Raw genomic sequence first — 22080 nt, forward strand, 5'->3', positions numbered from 1 at the left:
ACAAGAACAAACTCAACAGTTGATTGGCAATGTCCATCCTGCTATAGCTCGATCTGAACCGTTGGCCGTAATAGCTTTAGATGCGGCCAAGGCGTTCGATAGTTTGCTGGATATATCTCTGGGAAGTGTTAAGGACAATGGGCTTTGGGCCCATTTTTATCCAGACTTTGATAAATTGCTATCAGGGGGCTTCTGCTAGAATTCTAGTAAACTGGGTTTTAACATCTTGCTTTAATATCTACAGAGGAACAAGACAGGGTTGCCCCTTGTCCCCTTTATTATTTAATTTGTATATAGAACCCCTGGCACAAGCAATCAGGGCAGATGATTGATTAAACCTTTTAAATCTCAACAATGTGTGAGCAAGGTCGCACTATACGCAAAGGATCTGCAGTTATACACAGATAATTCCGCGGGGTACTCCCAAGGGTGCAAGGTCTGCTAGAGGAATTTGGATTATTGTCGGGCTACATAGCAAATACTACCAAAACCGAGGTGATGTGCTGGAGCGTCAATAATTGGGGGTAGGGGGGGGGGGGGGTAAAACAAGCCAAGAATTTAAATATCTGGGTATAATAATTATCAAGGATATTGAGAAAATTCCACAGATAAATTTGAATAGGATCATAAAAGAAGTCGACCATCTATTAGCTAGGTGGAAGAACCTCCCTTTAATAATGTATGGTAGGGTTAACTTAATTAAAATGATTATGCTTCCTAAACTAACCTACCTTTTTAATGCCATACCCCTTACCTGGACATTAGTAAAATCCAGAGCAAAATTACGAGTTTTATCTGGGCTTATAAGGGGGCCAGATTGGCTTGGAAAAAATTGAGGCGGAGGCTCATTAAAGGAGGATTTCCCGGATATTAAGTGGTATTGTATCTCTTTTCAATTTAAAAATATCCGGATGCTACTCACGAAACCGGATGAGTCATTTTGGGGTAGGCTTTTGGCTGAGATAAGGTTGGATGGGGGAGAAGGCTTCTATAAATTTCGGGCACCAAGGTTTTTTTAAAAGGTGCGGCTGAAAGTACTAGAGGCTGCACTTAGTCTGTGGCATTAGATCAGAAGGAGATGGGGGATAGGGTATTATTCTGAGTTTGCACCAATTTGGGCATCCCCCGGGACCCCGGAATGCCTTAAGGACTGTCTCGCAACACCAATCAAAAGGGCGGGTATTGCTTTATGATCAGAACTGGTATCATCAGAGGGGGTTCACCCATGGGAGGTTTTAAGAGCTAGGATTGGAAATGGCCTCGCCAGATTCAAATATATGCAATTACGCTCTTGGTATGAAGCAGAGAAGAGAGAAATACATGGGGACTGGGATGGGGAGCAATCCTTTCAAGACGTTACACTTAAGAGCATGGAAATCTCCAAATGGTATATCAAATGTTTAGAGGAAGAGGAGAAGGAATGCCCCTCACAATACTTAGCACATTCCAAAGGTACCTGATTCCATACTATCAAAGAATTATATGAACCTTCTTTGAAGTTGCTATATAAATATGTCAAGCCGACAAATCTTAAGAAGAATCATTTCTTTGTCATCAATCGTTTATACTAAACTCCTTCTAGGATAGACAAGTTTGCTCCACTCTCCACTCCTATATGTCCAAGGTGTGAGTGAATCAAAGCCAACGATCTTCATATCTTCTATGAGTGTCCCAGACTTTTTGCTTTTTGGAGAGGAGTCGAAGAGGCTCTGAGCGGTATCTTTGGAGAAAAAATCACTTTAAATTGACTCTTGTTTTGTTTGGGGACAATGGTAACAAGATGAGTTATATACACAGAGGTTTACTGTTTTATCTGATACTGTTAGCACAGAGGGAAATTTGTTTGATTGGAGAGTCCCTTTGCCTCCTAAACATGAAGACTGGGTTGAAGCTGCATCTAATATGGCTCAATTAAACCAGGGAAGAGAGAATGAGAACTTTTTGAACATCTGGAAGGCCTTTGTCACGTGGGGTAGAGGTCTGGGATTAGTGTAACTACTTTTGGCTCCTCTCGGTCCTATGATTACACCAAGCCACCAACAAAGGGGCAGCCTGATTCCTGGCACAGACCATTGCGAATGAAGTAGCCGTGGGACGCACAGGTCGGATGGGCGCCTTTTGAGGAATTGCAGACGCATGCATGGTGAGATGAGGACATGTAAAAAAAATAATTTAAAAAAAGTACATTTCCTTTGGGAACTCTCTTTCTTGTGGATACTCTATCTAACCACATATTCCTCCCTGCTTTCGAACCTCTCCGTTCTGTTAAATGGTCTTTTTTGTCCATCAAAATAGGTCCCAGTTTAGGAATCTGCTCACTGGTGCTTCGGATTAATGTTGGGCTTTGCAGGTTAGAGCATGGACAGAGTTGAGAAAGAAAATGATGACGCACAGGGGTGGTGCCTCCATCATTACTTGCATCTTGGTCTGAATTCATTGCGGTGCTGCATAGTGTCATCTACTGGGCACGGGAGCATTGCTGTTTAAAATCTTCAGTATCCAGTCTGACGCCTGGGGGGATTCTAAAGGTGCAGAATCTGTGATTAGATTCAGTATCCACTATAAAGATGGTTATCAAAGGCATGTCATTTGTTTGGGGATAGATCTAAACAGTGAGTATGAGTGCAGAGACCCAAATATGCTGATAATGATTTGGATAAACGGTTGGTGAGGAGAAATACATTTACGGCAGCTGAGTGCCCAAAGAAGACTGGTCTGCAAGTTCAAACTCTTTAGCCAGTTCACAATGGTTTTCTTCCTCAGTGGTGCCGTTCACACCATCCCACAGCTTTGACTTCCTCTGTTATAGGTCCATATACGGTTGTGGCCACTCAGAGTTCCAAAGCAGAGGATTCATTGTAATTGTTAGTCAGGAGTCGCACTCGTTTTTTCTGTTTATTTTCAGTAATATGTTAAGACTGATTAGTAAAAATTCACATACCTTATGCACTGATAAATGTTTGATGTCGGTTATTAATAGAACTTGTCAGTCCTTTAAACCCAGAGGCAGACTTTGGGGATCACCATTCATGGATGTAGCAACTCAGCAAGGAATTACTGAGCTCAGAGTGGATCAAGAGGTGGTTTTTCTGCTTTCTATGCTTCTGTCCACAACTTTTTAGCAATTTAATTGTCTACTGTCCTAAATTTAAACATTCTGTACATGCATTGTTAAATAAATGAGCATTGAGCAAGTTTTCAAGTTTACATTCAAGGAAAGCATGTAGTTTATAGCTTTATCCAACTCATATTTTGTAGAATGAGCTATCGTGGAAAATATAGTAAATCAACAGCTGTCTCTAAATGTAATGGCATAGTGTCCTATATCCCCACGAGGTACGATTCCGTTCTCTATTGTGCTTCACACAGCTACCCTTTGAGGTCCATTGAGGGTCGTATACTACCGCACACACTGCGTTTTAGATTTCATCAAACTTTATTCGACAGTTAAGTCATAAAAGTACATGCATCTAAAACATTTAAAACATTCATCAAAGTTCAATACAGAGCTTAAAAATCACATTTAAGACCAATTATTTAAATATATAAAATTCAATTAAATTCCATTGACAACTATCGAGTATTATTTCAAGACCATTATTTTTAAAAACAGAATGATTGGAAATAAAATCATTTCATGGTTAGGAAATGCATTACTACCTCAGTTCAGTAAATCATTTAGTGCCTTGGGATAAAATGAGGAAAAATACTAGGAATACTAGGAAGCTACCAATACCAGGGATACCCATGCTCCCCTACTAATACAAAACCCTGGGGTCACATAGGAGCGTCATGATGCTTAAGAAGATATCACAAAGGACAAGCCACTAACTATCTTGGGACACTGATTTTGAGCGAATTGACCATGTCCATTTCTAAAACTTTGCTACAGCTATAGCGATGGGTGGGGTAGGAGCTGAGCTTAGAATTCGCAAAGGCCTCAGCATGCCTTCTGATGCCCATTAATTTGCAGATTGGCTTAATCCACTTATTTCGCGGTGCAACATATAATGGGCAGAAGAACAATATATGGCTTACTGATTCCTGCTGAACCAAGTACCTAAAACATCTGTCGTTAGCTGCTCCTACCCATTTACCAGTAAATGACCTTGTTGGAAGTGTGCCCACCCTGAGTTGGAAATACAGTTTGCTATCATAGGGCGTTTCTATGCAATCCCAATACTTCTCTAGCCCAGGCCAGGACTTAAAGTCCAGAAATCGTCCAGTAAGGTGGGTGGAAAGACCTGCCGAACATACTTCTGAGAAAACAATTTCCCAATATCTTTCCTTCAGGATTTTTTTCGTAGGGAAGTCTACATTTAACAGATCATCCCATAGTTCTATCAAGCCCAGCTTAGCTAACAGGGATCTGATCTGCTTTAACCATTTAATTTTATGGAAGGAGTCAATTTTAATGATATCCAAAAGACCCTGGGCATAGTGTGAGAGTTCTTCTGTGCACCATACTCTACGCCAATACAATAAGGGGCGAAGTTTGGCCAAGTCTTCCACTGATTTCCTACCAAGGTCTAGTAAAAGTGGTCTTAGTGGGGTATTTGCGGAACACTAGTGATTTTGCGAAAAAAACGCATTCTCCACCAAGGTCAGACGCTTTAGGTTTTCAAACCCCCATAGTTCGGCGCCATAAAGGGCCGAACTCAGTACCTTCATGCCATAAATGTCGAGTACAGGGCTAACCGGTTTTGTTAAAGAGGTTTTGAATTTAATTAAAACCATCCCTGATTGCTGTTGATGCTTTAAAACACAATAATCAAAAGAGAAAGGATCACTTGTCCTGCACAACCTTAGGTTTCTTGCAAGAGCGGGGGGCGTGTGTGTCCCAAATAGAAGACCCTCATGCACGTGATGGGTAGGGTGGAGTTGGAGCGGTGTATCTTGATTCTCCGCTTTTTTATTCACGTGTGTGCCTAATCATCAGGTCAATCAAGTTATGCAACCTCCACCAGGAGGTGTTAACCCAAGGTTGAAACAGTAGTGAGCCAGTGATGAGGGAATATTAAAAAGCCCGGATAACCAGAAAAGGAAATTTTAATAAGTCTGGGTTCGGGTCTTGTTAACTCTGGTATAGTGCATCATGGGATACTTATTAGGAGTAGTTGATGCACCAACTACTAGTAGTGGCTGAATATAAAAGGCAGTGACTAGAGGAAACATAGTATGGTGAGAAAAGTGATGAATACACCGAAAGGGGACTAAAAGTAAAAGGTCATGGATATGAGAAGTCACATCAACAAGAAAAAAGTTCTCAATAAAGTACAATCATAACTAAATGACAACATGACATCATATGTACTACGGAAGTCCTGTAGAGGACAGAAAACTTCTCATGAAGATTGCTTCAGTACGTATAACATACATAGTAATGTGAAAACTAGACACAATAAATAACGTGCATTATCATACAACCAATGGTCATGCTGAGAAGGCTCACGAGCCTGACGAGCAAAGATGCTTTAGGTCCTAGGTGTATGGTTTGACGTATATTTGAAAGTAACCAATGTTTGTTCATGCGTGAAAAATATACATGATTTACAGAAAACAAATCATGTCGAGACGATCATTGAGACCTACTGGATGCATTGTTCCCAATGTTTGGATCCAGTGTATCTCCCTCTGTAGTAGTAGCTTATTGATATCTAAACCAGTTCTATCTCTGATCTGTTCGACAACTTGTACACGCAATTGAGAAATCGTTTGGTGAGCTCCATCCCAGTGTCTTGCCAGACTTGAGGTGGTGCTTTTAGTACGGATCCGGCTTTTGTGCTCGGTGATTCGCACCTTGAGTTTGCGTGATGTCTTGCCTATATAAGCTTTGCCTCAAGGGCATTTGATGCAGTATATTATATTGACCGAATTGCAATCTGTGTTGTGTTTGAGATGTATTTTTTTACCTGATGTAGGGTGTGTTAAAGTGTTCCCAATGGTCACATTGTTGCAATGGGTACAGTTATTACAGCGTTTGGTTCCCACAAAAAGCTGAATCTGTTCTGTGATTGTTGGTCTTGCTAAAAGCGACCGTAAGTTACGCCCTTTGGTGTAGGCAAACAGAGCTCTGTCGTTAAAGATGCCATGAAAGTCTTCCTCGGTCTACAATAAATCCCAACGGTTGACAATAATCTGTTTAACAGCCTGAGAAACAGTAGAATATTTAGAAACATAAACCATGCGTTTATTGTCCACCTTCATGGTGGGTTGTAACAACTCCTCTCGTGCTTTCAGAAGATTTATGGAAACACTCCTGTACTGTCTGCTCAGGGTAACCCCAATTAAGGAATCTCTGTGAGTACTCTTGCATTTTCACCTGACTAACCAGAGGATCTGAACAGATCCTACGAATTCTGATGAATTGGTAGTATGGTAAATTCTTGATTAATCCCCTTGGGTGAAAGCTAGTATGCGTGAGAGTGCTATTGCGGTCTGTCGGTTTTGAATATACTGATGTTTGAAATTTGTTCTGGGGTGTTTTACTGACTTGGACATCCAGATAGTGGATGGAATCCGTACTGATATTGAACGTTAAACGTATATGTGGATTCAAGTCATTAAGAGTGTTGATCAAAACAATACTAGCTACACTTGTTTGGGTTCCATTAAACTGGATGGCCAATGCCCCAACCTGCGGGTTAACCTTGCCAGCAGCTGTGTTCGATTTCCTCTCTAGTGTGCCATCATTAAACTCTGCCAGATTTGGCCTCTGCCTGGAGTCAAGTGATCGTCAATCGCAGTCTTCCAGACTTCCAGAGGGAGAGGTGTGGCGCCGCGGCCAGGGCGACTGACGCTGGAATCTGGGGACCACGGTTCGATCCCCGGCTCCGGCGGCAGGTTAGCCCAGCACCATGTGACTCTGGGCAATAGCTCGCTTAATCTTCCCGACGGTCCCCAGCGCCTAGAGACCCTTACGGGTGATTGTGCGCTTTACAAATGTGGACTTTACTTTACTTTACCCGACAGTGTATTTTATCTATTATTCAACCTTATCCCCCCTGTATTACACCAGTTTTATGCCCCCCCATCTGGTACCGTATTTCTTGGGGCGATATGTGGTGGTGGGTAGAAGTAGGTTAGAGATAGGGATTGTATTAATGAGGCTGAGCTTGCCAGGGCCCAATTACAAATGTGCTCTGCGGCCCTTCTATCCCTAAAGTTAATGATTACGCAGTCTCCCTCAATAGACTTTTTGCGAGGCCCCACCCAATCTACGCGTCTAGCAAACAAGATTTCAGCAGGCACCATGGAGGGGAGTGGACGATTAAGATTAAGCCAGTGAATACATTTATTCCTAAGCTCCATATACCCCTCCCTTTTGTCTTGACGCAAAGAAGGAACCCCCGCCAGGACCACCACATATGGGGTAGATTCGGGGGGGAAGATCTATGCACTGAAAACTCTTTGTTGATGGGGCACGGAGGAAATTTTTATTTGATTGGGATTGATGAATTGTTGACTTGCTAATTGCCCCCATCTCTATCCTTCCACCCAGTCCAATAAGATTAATCTCTCGTGGATTACTGTAAGTGGGCAGATCTGGAGTATACAACATCACAGCAGGTGTGGGATTATTAACAATTTTTTTCACCGTTGGCAAGACAATGGAGTGATAAGACCAAAACATGAAATTCGGGAATGTAAGAGTTACTAATCATGAGTGTTTCATTTAGAGACACAGTTTTTATAAACATGTGCTCGACAAAGTGACCACGAGAAACCTTTTTGCGCATTTTGGTACATTGTTATTAAATGAAATATTTTGTTTGTATTTCTAGATGCCCCTGACGAAGGGAATGTTATTTCCGAAATGCATTGGGCTTATGAAAATAAATCATGGCATGAAATTCACCCTCTGCTTTTGAGTTTTGATTGAACATGGAGGATTAATGGATTGAATAAAATGAATTGAACAGAAAAGAAGCAAAAAATGAACGGATAAAACTGTGAAAAGATTAAAAAGCATATGAACTTAATTCATTGGATTCAAGCTACTAAAGGGCTGTGCAGCTTTGTGGAACCAATGCAGGTTCCCTTCGTGGTGAAGACAATGGAGTGAGCCACTTCATTAGTGAGCCCAAGCTGACTCGATGGATTAACAACTGGCCCTTTATCCCGGTTACCAGCCCTTGCTTGAGCCGACGCAAATGATAATTCGAGGCACGCAAGTCTATTTTCCATAATATCAAGTTTATCATAAATGGGGCGACATGTCTTTTTAAAAATGGATTCCAATTTGGTCCAGAAGTCCGGTCCCAGCTCAGCTGGTAACGCAGCGCCTTGACTTGTAGACAATGTTATCTCATCACCAATGGTTTGACATGTAGCTGGACTATGGGGAGGCGTTGATGGCCCACTCTCTTCTACTGGATTAGCTTTCTGTATTTTAGCTTTCCTTCCTTTTACATAGGCACCCCTCGCTTTCTTTTTGTGCATGGGCCTGCTGGCAAGAGTGAAGAGACCGTTTTACGGTTGTAGGCGGATCGAGTCTTAACGCACGGTGCCGGTGATCCAGAGTGCATGTTGTGGGAATTCACAGCATTCATTAAACCCAATGAGCCCTCTTCACTTGTGGGATGGCAAAGCATATTCCCTGTAGATTGTATTAAATGGTTCTCCTCTCTCTCTCCAATGCTGACCGATATGGTGGAAATAGTAGCTTGTTGATTAGTTGGAGATTTCCTACGATTTCCAGCCTTGGGGGTGGTCATGATGTAAAGAGAAAACACTTTGCATGAATAATGAATGTAGTTTGCTATGGATTGTCAAGATGGGTCTGGAAGTTCACTGACCTTGATCTGTAGTTGTTAGGGGGGGGGCCCGTCCCGTTCTCGAACGGGCTCAAACGGGCCCGCCCTTCGTCCGCGTCCCGCGAAGCGGGAGACGCAAGGTCTTGAAATAGGCTGCCGGTCAGGTGCTAGGTGCTAGGGGCGTTGGCTTCCTGCCCATTGCTCACTGCTCAGGGTCCAAGTGCCGGTATAGCGCTGTGTCTCCTGCGTTTTTTTTTTCAAAACTCTTTTTATTGTATTTGAGAAATCGCACAGAAGACACAGCACTCCGTGCCCTGGAGGAGCTGTAGTAATTATAGTACATCAAAATCAGCGATTCAATTGACTTAAAGAAGATTTTTTCTACAGCCCCCAACCCCTCTCCCCAACTCCCTCATTCTTACCCTCCCCCTCCCTTCCCATGCACAACGTCTCTTCGATACTGTGGATGTTAACCATGTGAGTATTAGTGTCCACATCACTATCACTTCATGCCCATCACACCCGCTCCTCCGCGCCTCCCGTTGATGTTGGGGGTTCTAGCCACAGGCCCCTGTAATCCGCCCACCTTTTCCATATCTTGTAATGTTTTTTGGGGCAGCCCCTGGCCTCGAACACCGGCCGTTCCAGTCCCATGCAAAAGTCCATCCCTTTTTTCCAGCCAGTTACCTTGGGGGCCCTGGGGTCTTTCCAGGCTTGTGCCACATCTCTTTTCGCTAGTGTAAGGCCTAGTAGGAGCAGGTGTCTTTTGTAAATATTGCCGCCCACTCCTTCCAATACATGGAGTAAGCCCAATTTTGGGGTCCGGGGAAGGTCCCATCCCAGCTCCTGCGTTTTGTTTTAACAGTGTTTTAATTCACTTTCCTCCTAACCACCGCTTTGATTGTTCCACCTTCACAAGACAGGACTTCCTTGATTTGTTTCATACAGTCCTGTACTTTTTGTAAAACTGTTTATTTAAATCACTTTAAATCCAGACAGGTTAAATAAGCAATTGTAACCTTTGAACCTTAAAAAATATATATATTTTAGAAATATTAACCGTTCGAGCATGAGCTGCCACTTATTTTGCAAGCACATCATTAGTAGTGGGACTTCCTTAAGAAGTGTCTTTTTGAAATAACAAGTGAATACATCACCCGGCGAACCCTTGCAGATGAAAATTGTCGCTGTCTGGACCCTTGGCTGCTTGTGAGCTGACCTGTTGCCGCTGAGTTTGGTGCCTTCGCCCTCCCGCCTCCCGCCGCCGACCCCTGCTTCACTTCTGGGTCTGGCAGCCGAGTGGAGCGCGGTGGAGGGTGTAAAAACTACACATCCCAGCATCCCTAGCGGCGCTAATCGCGCCAAACGCGCGCCAGGAGGCGCTCAAATACAGAGTCACCCCGGTCGAGGGGGCGAACCCTTGCAGATGAAAATTGTCGCTGTCTGGACCCTTGGCTGCTTGTGAGCTGACCTGTTGCCGCTGAGTTTGGTGCCTTCGCCCTCCCGCCTCCCGCCGCCGACCCCTGCTTCACTTCTGGGTCTGGCAGCCGAGTGGAGCGCGGTGGAGGGTGTAAAAACTACACATCCCAGCATCCCTAGCGGCGCTAATCGCGCCAAACGCGCGCCAGGAGGCGCTCAAATTCAGAGTCACCCCGGTCGAGGGGGCGAACCCTTGCAGATGAAAATTGACGCTGTCTGGACCCTTGGCTGCTTGTGAGCTGACCTGTTGCCGCTGAGTTTGGTGCCTTCGCCCTCCCGCCTCCCGCCGCCGACCCCTGCTTCACTTCTGGGTCTGGCAGCCGAGTGGAGCGCGGTGGAGGGAGTAAAAACTACACATCCCAGCATCCCTAGCGGCGCTAATCGCGCCAAACGCGCGCCAGGAGGCGCTCAAAAACAGAGTCACCCCCGTCTCGCGGGACGCCGGGCGAAGCCCGGGCAAAGGGCGGGCCCTCTGTGGCCCTCAGTGGCCGAGGTAGGCTGGGCTGGGCCCGGTTATTTTTCAGTGACATTGTACTATATGTGGCTAACACTGATACGCCTGACAGTTGGAGGAAGAATTATCTTCTGATTCTTACTGATCGCTCCCTCCACTTATTTGACTATCGGTCAGTCACTCCTTCACCCAGGACTATAATTATTATTTATTATTTTAAAAGTATTATAGTTATCCTAATTTCTGCTGTTTTAGTCATCACTCTTCTGGACGTAAGGTCCTTTTTTACATTTAACAACTGTTGAATCACCTCACAGAAGATGTCAAAAAAATTGCGTTCTGGAAGGGAAGTAGGAGGCACTCCTGGGGTTAAAAAGGATATAATTCGTACGAGAAATAAATCTGTAAATAATCCCCCGTTGAAGGGTCAATGCCAGCTTTTTGAGCTTTGGGACATGTCTTCTACTAAGAAAAATAATACTGCTGCGAAAAAATCACCCGGAGTTAAGGATCAAGAGCATCACACTCAAGTCATCATAGATCCTCTGTCTCCTCTTGTACAGCCTATATTCTTGCAGCCTGCGGCAGCGGTGTCCCCTCCCTGTGTCTCTTCTAAAGGGAAGGAGGATAATATTCCTGACCCGATGGTAGACGAAAGGGAATGCTTGAATCAACCATCTTCGCCTCAAGCTGTGCTGATGGATAGGCAGGGGGGTGATCAGTCATCTTTATCTATTGATCTTGAACTTTGTGGCCGATATATTAATACAGCTAAATTAGAGACTCTAGACCCTATTAAGCCCTCGGGGGGCGCTACCCCATCTGGGCTAATGATGTATAGCAGTACCCCCTCATTAAACGGACAGGATATGTCCGATCTGTTAGATGTTTCTGGGAGTCCGGGTCTTATCCTCTCTGGGATATGCCGTCCTGTGGAAGCGTGTGAAAAGCCAATCTCCGAATCTATGATTGCTTTGGAACAATTATTAGCTTCCATTTTAGCCCTTTTAGGGAAATTTGTAGGCAACTCGGACTGTATCTTAGAGTCAGTTACTCAAATATTAAAGGCACTGTTACAAAAGCCGTCTGATGTAAGGAGTGTACCATCCTCCACGATGGAACCCAGCTTGCCTAAGGGGAAAATAAATGAGCAATTAGTGGATTCTTCTATGAAGGCCGCACCGACAGTCCTGAAAACTCATATCACAACTATCCCCTTAACTGCAGCGCCTAACTGTATCAAGAACTCAGTTCTAGAGATTGAGGAGGATATCAAATCCACTCCCGGCCCAAAAGTGGTTCAAGATCTTTTCCCTATCTTCATGTCTGAAAATAAACAAGAATCTCTGGACAATAAACATGAGGTAAAGGTAAAAAATGGTAAACTTAGAAACAATAAAGGGAATAAAAGGAAAATAATCCGTAAATACAGGAAGAAAAGACAGCGCCGGATAATCTTTTAAAATTCTCTGGCTGTTCTGGAGAATGAAGAAAACGATTTGGACCTGAACTCTACATCCTTAAAGGCGGAAATTGAACTGAATTCGTTTAACTCTACATCCTTAAAGGTTGAAAATGATCTGTGTCCGCTTATGCCCTTGGAAGCTGTGTCACAAATGGGGGGCCCTCCACCAGGTCCTTCACCATCGATTACGGCTGGAGCTTCAATTCAATATCCAATTGGGGCTCTTAACCCTTTGGCCCCCCCGTTTCTTGCAGCCTTAGAGTCTGGTGACCGCCCCTTTTCGGATCGTCGTTCAACATCTTTAAAAACTCCAGTGGACACTCTTGTGCTAGAATTCTTACCTTTATTTGATGTTGATTTACCCTTAAATAGAGCCTGGCTTCTTAAGTGTTTTAGCGAGATTGAAAGTCTTCGCCATATCCAAACTAGGGACATTGAGTTAGTGTCCCTGATGGGTGAAGTTAGGGTCTCAAGCATAAGGGTGAAATTTTATTCTCAAATTATTGTAAATTTGATTCTGCAGCAAGTGGAAAAGTTCCATCGTATAGGCATTGATATTCTCCCGATGTATAATCTTTGTAATACAAAACCTTTACTTGGGGAGGTGTGTAGTAGGGATGAGCAAAATGGGATCTCCGTCCCCCTTACAGATCTGAAGATTTGGGTCTCTAAGGGAAAACGCTCGGTCTCGCAAGTGAGGCCTCTCCCGCTGATTCAGAATTCGACCCTAGAGGATAACAATCAGTGGAATTGGCTCCACAGCGCCCTAGTCACTAAAACTAGGGATAACCCCAGATTGTTTCATCATCTTTAACACATCATTTAAAATCATTTCTTGGAATGCGGCAGGGATTCACAGTAGTCCGGAGAAATTTGAGCTCCTATTTTCATTAGGAGCGAATGTGATCTGTTTACAGGAAACTTGGTGTACTAGTATGCTGGATGTTTCTAAGGATTTCTATGTCCTGGAAGTGCCTGCTGCCCCTTCTAAGAAAGGCCATGCTAGGGGGGGAATCGCTTGTTTATTATCTAACAAATTGCAATGGAGATTCTCCCATTATATTGATCCTAGTAAACTTTTCCAGGCGATAACCATTGAAAACCTGTTTAACAATGACATCAAATCTCCTATCGTAATTTTAAATGTATATATCCCTCCAGAAGAGCGTTTTAATGTGATATTGAAGCAGTTATTTAGTTATATTGATCAAATCAAAAACGTTTCATCGCCCCCGGAAATTATGCTTGTGGGAGATTTGAATTGTAAAATTTCCAACGCTAGCTTAAAACTCTTTAGGAATAAATCTAAAGAAGAGGCGCATTTTGTTCCTCAATCCCTCTTCCCTGACAAGTTAATGACAAACAAAAGAGTGAAGATTTTGTTAAAAGAATTAGCGGCCGTAGATGGTCTTATATTAAATGGGAGATTTCCTTCCGACGTGCCCGCTAAATTTACTCACAAATCTCCTTTTGGGTCTTCCATTTTGGACTATGCAATCGCCGACTATGGTATGTTTCCTTTTATTCAGGATCTTAAGATCATATCTACCTCTATGAGTGACCACAGCATAATGTGTATAACTATTTCTTTAAATCCCATGTCCACTGTACCCTGGTCTCTTAGTGGCAGTGATGTTGCCTTCCATATTTCTTCGGGAAGGTGTGTTTGGAATCCCTCTGCCATTAATGGGATACAGGAGTTTTTATCTGATACTCTATTGGTTTTAAATGAGTGGCGCGGGAATGAACTAGAATACTTTGAAAAATTCATGCGAAATATTATATCTTATGCTAAAAAAAAAACCCGACCTAGTAAAAGAGTAGTGGTCCCTAATTCATTGCGTATCCTGAACAAGGAAATAAATAAACTAGTCCGTCAACAATATGTAGATAGAGTCATGGAACGCGAAAATGAAATTTCCAGGCTAAAAAGAAAGAGATGCAGACTCAAGTTAAAAATAAAAAAGGCAAGTGAGGACGATGCTTGGATTAATTTGAGGGAAGCTGTTATTCAGGGTAGGACTAGAGAATTTTGGGCAATAATCGGTAAAGGATGTGGCTCCAGACTAAGTCCCTCCCCCATTCCTATAGCAGAAGAGGTATGGATTTCTCATATTCGGGATCTGTATGCTGGTAACGGGATCTCAGGTGATGACATCGTTTTAGATGCCACTTGCGAAGGACTCATTCACTACCCCACAGTAGTAGAAATTGAGACGGCAATAAAAAAGATGCGTGTCTCTGGGGCAATGGGTCCCGACGAACTCCCCATGACGGTCCTGAAACAGGACCCCGCAAGGTGGAGTAAAATTCTGTATCCCCTATATAGAGCTTGCTTTTTCTCTAAAATGGTACCCGCCTCTTGGAGGGGTAGTATCCTGGTCCCTATCTTTAAGAAGGGAACTAGGGATAGCCCTATCAATTATCGGTTGATTGCTCTCCTCGACTCTATCGGAAAGGTCTTTGCGAAATGTCTTTTGCAATCCCTTTCCGCATGGGTAGAGGAGCATAATATCCTGCCTCTTGAGCAGACGGGCTTCCGTAGGGATCACGGTACGTTGGATAATCTTACCTCTCTGCATGTAGTGACAGATAAATATGTTCAGGTGAGAGGAGGGGTTGTGTACGCCGCCTTTATTGATTTCTCCACAGCGTTCGACAAAGTCGATCGTAGAACGCTGTGGAGAAAATTGGCTGCGTTTGGTCTCCCATCCTATCTGTTGGAGCTGGTGCGGGCTCTGCATACAGAGACCTGGTGCAGGGTTCTGATGGGGGGCGAGAGGGGAATCTCTTCTGTAATTCCATCTATGAATGGCCTTAAGCAAGGCTGTTTACTGGCTCCCCTCTTGTTCTCCTTGTACACGGCAGACTTACCTGCCGTTGTGTCCGCCAGCGAAGGCATCGCTCCGGTGGTGGGGGGGACCTCTATATCTTGTTTGATGTATGCTGATGATGTCCTTATCTTTGATCTGACCCCTAAAGGACTTCTAAATCGGTTACATGCTCTTCATGCTTTTGCTGTAGCCCATTGCATGAGGATCAATATTTCCAAAAGTAAGGTGATGTGCTTAGCTGGTAAAAAGAAGTGCCGCTCCGTAGACTATGGTTGGCACATCGGGGGCCAAAAATTGGAGGTTGTGAAGTCCTATACCTTTCTGGGAAAAATCATTATGGCTAATTTAAGTGAGAGGCTCCATATTGAGCATTGCACACGCAAAGCTCTAGCCCATGGTAAAGGTTTAAAGTCTCTATATTTGACAACGGGGAAGCGACACTTCCGGAGTTTATTAGAAGTGTATAGATCAAAAATCCCCCTAACAATACTGTATGGTATTGAACTTATAGAAGTGAAAAACTGGGACTTTTGCCATAAGATCGAGGGGAAACTTCTTAGAGCTCTCTCCACTCTTAACACTGCATGTTCTCTGGCCGCTTGCAGGCTTGATTTTGGTATTAGGAGTACTTGGGTACAGGGATTATGTGCCCTTGTAAGATGGGTGGCCTGCCTTGCAAGAGCAAAAGAAGGGACAATAAGAGCTCTTCTCCGTAGTGAACTATTGGGGAATTTCAATGAGTTCTCCCAACTTGTACGTAATTTTAGAAAAGCTGTAGCCCTCCTAAAATTAGATGAAAACGTTTTGTTTTCGTACTCTCCTCCACAGTTAAAACTTGTTCTAAAAGCAGCCTCGTGGGACTTAAGTTTTCAGTCTGACAAAAAGTTAATCTGTGGTAAGAGGAAGGTAGATTTTCTTCTTGATTCATATGTGATGAAGCAACCTCAAACCTATGTCACATGGAACCTACCGCATGGTATTCGTAGATTTTGGTTTCTTTTACGTTATGATTTGATACCTTTAAATCTACTGTTATCCAAATGGTATGGTTCCCCTGCTTTGTGCAATTTATGTAAATTAAATATACAGGACTGTACGCATGTCTTATTGATTTGCCCTGTGCTTCGCAAATTGCGCGCAAGATGGTTAAAAGCTATTTGTCTCCGCCTTGGCATTGTCACCTTAAATGGCTTTTTTCATGCACTTTACTGCCCTCCTAATGAAATGTTCTGCTTCCATATTTTTAACTTTTTTAAAGGTTTTTTAGCTATTTATTAATATGTCCTTGGTGATGTTTTGACTTTCCGATCTTTTGTTGTAGTGTGTTGCATGTAAGTTTAGTATCTAATTCCTGTTGTTGCTAGTGGTATATCCTCTCTGTTTCTATGCAAATGTATTTTTCTTGATTTAGTTTTTATTTTGTATATTGTATGTGGCCCTCTTTTGAGAGCCAAAACATAAATAAATAAATAAAATAAAAAAATACATCACCCGGCATTCCTAATATTGTGTGAACTGTTGTTATATACCTTAAGGTAGGCGTTTCCTCTTTTAAATGATGGTCTGTGGTTAAAAATAGAAGGCATGACTAATGCACATCATACAGATGCACTGACAGGTTTTAAAGTCTGTAGGCATTCACAATACGCCTTAATAAGTTTTAGCTGCATGTGAATTGCAGCGTCTTAGGTGTGGTAATGTTTAACTTACTAGCCTTCGGAATTCCACGCATTCTCTTCTGGGCTTTAATGGAGTTAGCTCTTGGTTTCAGCCGGGCGCTCGCTTTGATTGTTCGCCCCTGCTGCAACTTGAGGGCTTTTCTCATTTAAGGAGTCGGTGCTTCCGTTTTGACTTTTAAAGTTCTTGTGACGCCACCGGTAGTTGGTAAGGCTCGTGAGATGTGAACGGCGTGCTCTCCATTGATTTTTGACCCTGTTACGGCCATTTTCAAGTCCAAGCTCGTATGCTCACGAGGTAGTGGGTATTACAGTGCGAACTCGACCCGAAGGTATTGGAGCGCTTTACATGAGCATCGTATTTACATTACACATCCAGGCGCGGGAGATTACGTGATTTTGCCCAGAATCACAGGATGTGGACGCGACCCCGAGGCTCGAACCCTGGTTTCCAGCACCAAAGGAGGCAGTCTAGCCGACGGACCACTCATCTCCCTCTTAGCCCTCTTATCACGTAAAGTGATTATAATGTTTGTTTTTGTTGCTATTTTTACCCCTTATTGAAAACTGTCGCACAGTTTTGCTTTGCGCACATGAGACACCGACATAACTACAGTTCGCAGCTTTTTGTATACGTTTATTGTCTGAAGATGAACATGTGCTGTAATGAAGCCGTGGCATCTCTAAACCTCTATGAAATACTTGCTGAAGCTTTGGAGGAAGATGTGTATTCCATGAGAGGCTCCTTAATGAACGTGAGTATTGACAATATTGGATTGTATACGGAATTTTAGAAATCTTGCGTCTCAGTAGCTGGCACATTTTATTCTGAGCTAATGTACGTCAGCATATTCTTTGTATGTGCCCTATTTCTCTTCACTTTACGTTTGTGAGTTGCCGCAGCTCAGCATGGACAGTGTGATCTTTGTTGTAATTGAAAGTCAAAAGTTCAAGTTGCATTGCACTTGATTAATAATATGTTGTGTTACATACAGTTTTATTTTATGTTATATGTTCTGGGGCCTAGGTCATACCTCATCATTTTACAGCAGGTCTGGTGGGTGGGATTTTAGGATGTTCACGCATTCATGCCACCACTCAGTTTAAAGCAGGATGTTTCCGATTTTTTTTATTTTTTATTTAAACCCACAAATTACATTGCATATTTGAAGCCTTCTGTTTACAGCATCATTTCTAGCGCGATGTCGTATTTTTCAGAAAATATAATTGGGCTGGTATGTTACATTCATTGCTCGATTGTGAAGCTAGTCGTTAGGAGGCAGTCTCTGGTCGTTCATTGTCAGAGCTTCGAAACTAAGCTCTAGCACACAGCAGGTATAAAGGGAGACTGGCAGGTTGCGCAGCATCACCCTCTTCTCCCATGGGAAGGTGTGCTAAGAGCTGTGGCTTAAGCCAAAGGGTTGTTTCAGTTCTAAAAATAGTTCGAAATCACAAAAACAAGACTGAACACACATTTACATGGGGAGTAAAGATTGGCATATAGAGTGCAACCTGAATTCTTTACCTCGCGTATATTAGGTTGAGTTTTGTGTATTTAGGAGTATGCTTTGGTATGGCTTTCGGTTAGACCAGGTTCGAACCAGATGGGAGTTCCCTTTCTTAGCAAATCTGGGACCTTCTAATTTTGTTTGTTTGCAAGATGCATAATGTAAGTTTTTTTATACAATGCTATTGTAATTTTTCCGTTTGTGAAAGCGTCTAGCCTGTATGTATGAGTTGCAAGCAGAAGAGATGAATTTCCCCAAAGCGCACATATAACTGCGCAGGCACACACACCCTACCTTTTTTAGTAGGAGCCGATTAAGAGATGATTAACAATTAAATAATGTGCTTAACATTATTTAAAATATTTTTTTCATTCTCTGATCTATTGGGCTAATTTCTTTATAGCCATGTTCTTCACATGAATAACGCTCTTTTGTACCACAACATCCCAGCATAATTATGTTGGTGTATTATTCTGTTTCTTCAGAGTTGTGTGACATTTTTTCTTGACACATACATCTTAGCTTCAGCGGGATTTGTATCCTTTTGCCAAACTTTTTTCATGCAATAAAATACCAGCACCGCCGTTATCCAAAATGATTATATTTAAGCGGCTGCATTGTTGGCCGTATTGCTCACTCCAAATAGGCAAATAGTCTTTAACTAAAGGTTTGTATTTTTGGGGGTTATATCGCAGTCCACACAAGTTACCAGCACCTCTTCCTCATGGGAAATGAACAGAGTCTTTGGTGGGCTTACCATTTCGGTTTCCAAGCCCTCATGGAGTCCGAAAGCTAATTATTAAAGTAGTATGCATAATTGATTGCTGATCACATATTAGTGCCATTGCCTCATTTAAAATAGATTTGACCAAATATATGAATGTGGACTAGGGGTTCGGGCGGACCGGAATAACAGGCGTGGAGGTCGGATGTAGTGAGCTATGACGTAGCTTACTTTATTGTTTTTCACAAAGTCAGGGGTTTGGAGGTAAAGAAGCTGTGGATGGGAATGAAGGGAATGTTCCTTGGAGTAGAGTCGTCGAGATGTCGGGAGGGGGAAGATCCGTGTAGGGTTCTGCTAGGCTGGACGTCTCGGGAGTAGATCCTTCTTCTCCAGGTAGGTTCCGGTGGTCCTCGGAGGTATATATAGGAGAGGGAGATAACAGGGTGATTAGTCCTCGAATGCAGGACTGCTTGAGTACTGTCACCAACACCAGGGGTGTGTGGAGGGTGAAGCGAGCGTGAGGGACGGGACGGTATGGGTAAGAATTGGACTAAGAAAGAGCGGGAAGGAAGAGAGTGGAAGTGGTCAGGGTTAGGTGTGGGGTTCTCTATGCTACCGGGCTCGTGACGTGGTTTCTACAATATATACAGTGCACATAGTGTTCTACAAAGTGAAGGGACACTCTATTTACACCAATATACAATTCCACCTGGGAGCCAAGGGACAAGGTACTCACATGCCCCGCCGCAACTCTCCCGTGAGTTGCGGCCGCTCTCCAGCCACCTACTGGGGACTCCACCAGTCTTCGGTCCAGATGTCCTCGTCTTCTCCTCCGATCTTCTCTTCTCCGTTGAACACGCTACCTCCGTTCTCCACCTCAGGTTCTCCGCACCCTGTCTCCTGCCACCAGTCCGCCGCCTTGAACGCTCTTCTCTCGCTTCTGTCTGCTTTTCCGGGTCGGCCTCAAGGGAGGGACTTCCGGGGTCACAACCAGGTGCTTCCGGTCTTCCGTCTGTTGCGATAAGTTCCTGCAAGGGAGGAGTGTTGGGAGGAGTCCGTGTTGCCAGGGACGCGGTACGGTCGGGTTCAGAGACCAGGGAGTTCATGCTATGCCTTCGCTCGAGGGAGGTAGGGGACGATTCCGTTCCACAATGAAATACAACAAACTATTACTGACCAAACTCTTTTATACTTATTCATGGAATCCCTAAAGCCATGCTTGTGCTAGGAATGGAAACTTGTTTTTAAATTTACAATGCATTTCAAATTATTTTTGTTTGGCTAACAATTGACTCTAAACTTTCCTATATTTTATATACTGAAAATATGATGGTTCTTATTAAAGTCAGGGAAAATTTGTGCTGACTGCCACTCCAATTTGGGACTTTTTTTTAATTTCGAGAAAACTGCTAAGAAATTGGTGAGCAGGACTAGTGGCCAGCATGTTTTAAAGCGGAAACGCCAGTCTGGAAACAAATGATCAGTTGCAGTGAGGCTCCTTACTGCTTTCATTCCACCCATAGGGAGGTGTATATCTGACAGTTAGTTATAGATTCCTTACCTTGGAATTACCTCCAGCCGTAAGACTGGATCCGGAAAGTTTTTTGTCAGCAGTACCCCTGCGCGTCGGAAGGTGGCGTCGGTCGACTCCGTGTCAGTCGTTGGCGGATGGTTGCAAGGATGACTTTGCGGTAGCTGCATAGACGCCGCCCTCGCACGCTGATGTCAGTTCTTACTTTTTCCACACCAGCAAGCGCAGATCTGGAGAGAGCGGTACCCCCAGTCACTCTTTGACTGACTTTTTTTTGCGACTTTTGTTGAATTCGTTTTTGAGTCTCAACCGACTCCTGGTGCACAAGGGATGCCCTGCTTCAAGGCATGCAGTCCTGTACCCGACTGATGTCGGTGACGGATCCGCACCGCGTGTGCCTCTACTGCCTGGAGCGCGACCATGACCTCAAGTTGTGCTCCGACTGCCGAACCATGGTCGAGGGACCGTTTACGGAATCATCATCACTCCTCTTTCAAGTCTTCGCACTCTGGTCAGGTAAGTCGAAGCACAAGAATAAGTTGAAGAAACACCTTCCAACGCGCAGGGGTACTGCTGACGAAAAACTTTCCGGATCCAGTCTGACACCCTAAGGGTAATTGTAAGGTAAGGAATCTATAAGTAACCTATGTTTCTTACAGATATATTGTTATCGAAGGTGAGTAACTTGTTCAACAAGCACATTGAAAGTGCCTTGGTTTTGAACAGCCTCCTTTCATGTAATAACAGGAGATATTGTTGGGTTCAGACACCGCCCCCTCGCTGAAAGTGACATGTTATGGCATTACCTTAATTTTTGGGGTAAAAATAATGGAGTTACGAGCTTTTAGGCAGTCTCGGTTGTTGTGACCTTCATTCAGAAGAAATTAGACGTTCCTCTTTAATGAGTAGGTAACTTGTACTAAGGAAACATAAATAATTAATAATGTTATACACACTTGATGCATATGTTCATGTAAATATGTATGTCTTATGGTTTAGAGAACTACTTTCCCACACATTGTTTACCAAGTAATTGATTCTGAACTCTCTGGTTCTTTATACCAGCTCAAACAGTTATTGACTGACCTTCCCCATGATCTGCTGGATGACAGCAGAGACCTTTCGTCACCAGAGTTGAATTCTTCTGATTGTAGTGTGAGCGAAGTACCCAGTGGGTAAGCAGCATCATTACATTTGAGTATTACTAACGTTGACGGGTGAATTATGTGATTAGGTTAATGTAGATTCGAGTAACTTTTGCTATTGTATAAAAATGCTCTTTATAGTCTTTGTAGTCCTTTGTTCTGAAATCCTGATGTGCCTCTTTTTACATATTACACATTTAACCTGCTGAAGGGTCCTAAATGCCTTTTGTCTGTCTCTCGAACTGTTGGAGTAACTCACTTTTGCTTCCATGCATCATCTCTGCTCTTCTTTACCCTCATCATGCATCTCTCATCCCCTTTCATTGATTCCCATTATGAATCAGTGCATGCTTATTCCTGAAGTATAAACATCTTCTCCCTGCTCTCTCTAAACCTAGTATTAGCACTTTGTTGTGTTATCAGCAAAGAATATTTGTTTAACTTAAAAGCTAGAAGAGCACCTCGTTTTCCCATATGCTGTGCAAATAACCGTCTTTTCCCTCACCTT

General features: G+C 43.3%; 1 protein-coding gene across 3 annotated transcripts in view; it reads left to right on the forward strand.

The window, feature by feature from the left end:
• Positions 1–22080, forward strand: part of CEP152 (centrosomal protein 152) — a 1079595-nt gene that overhangs the window by 50378 nt on the left and 1007137 nt on the right. For 2 of the 3 annotated variants that reach the window (XM_078684802.1, XM_078684801.1), the window contains exon 3: positions 21493–21602. In XM_078684802.1, coding sequence (XP_078540928.1) covers positions 21493–21602 — 110 coding nt within the window. Of the gene's footprint in view, positions 1–16817; positions 17420–21492; positions 21603–22080 lie in introns of those variants that run through there. The other variant, XM_078684803.1, reaches the window with a different exon arrangement.

The sequence above is a fragment of the Lissotriton helveticus genome, chromosome 3_2, assembly GCF_964261635.1.
Source record: "Lissotriton helveticus chromosome 3_2, aLisHel1.1, whole genome shotgun sequence".
Classification (NCBI taxonomy): domain Eukaryota; kingdom Metazoa; phylum Chordata; class Amphibia; order Caudata; family Salamandridae; genus Lissotriton; species Lissotriton helveticus.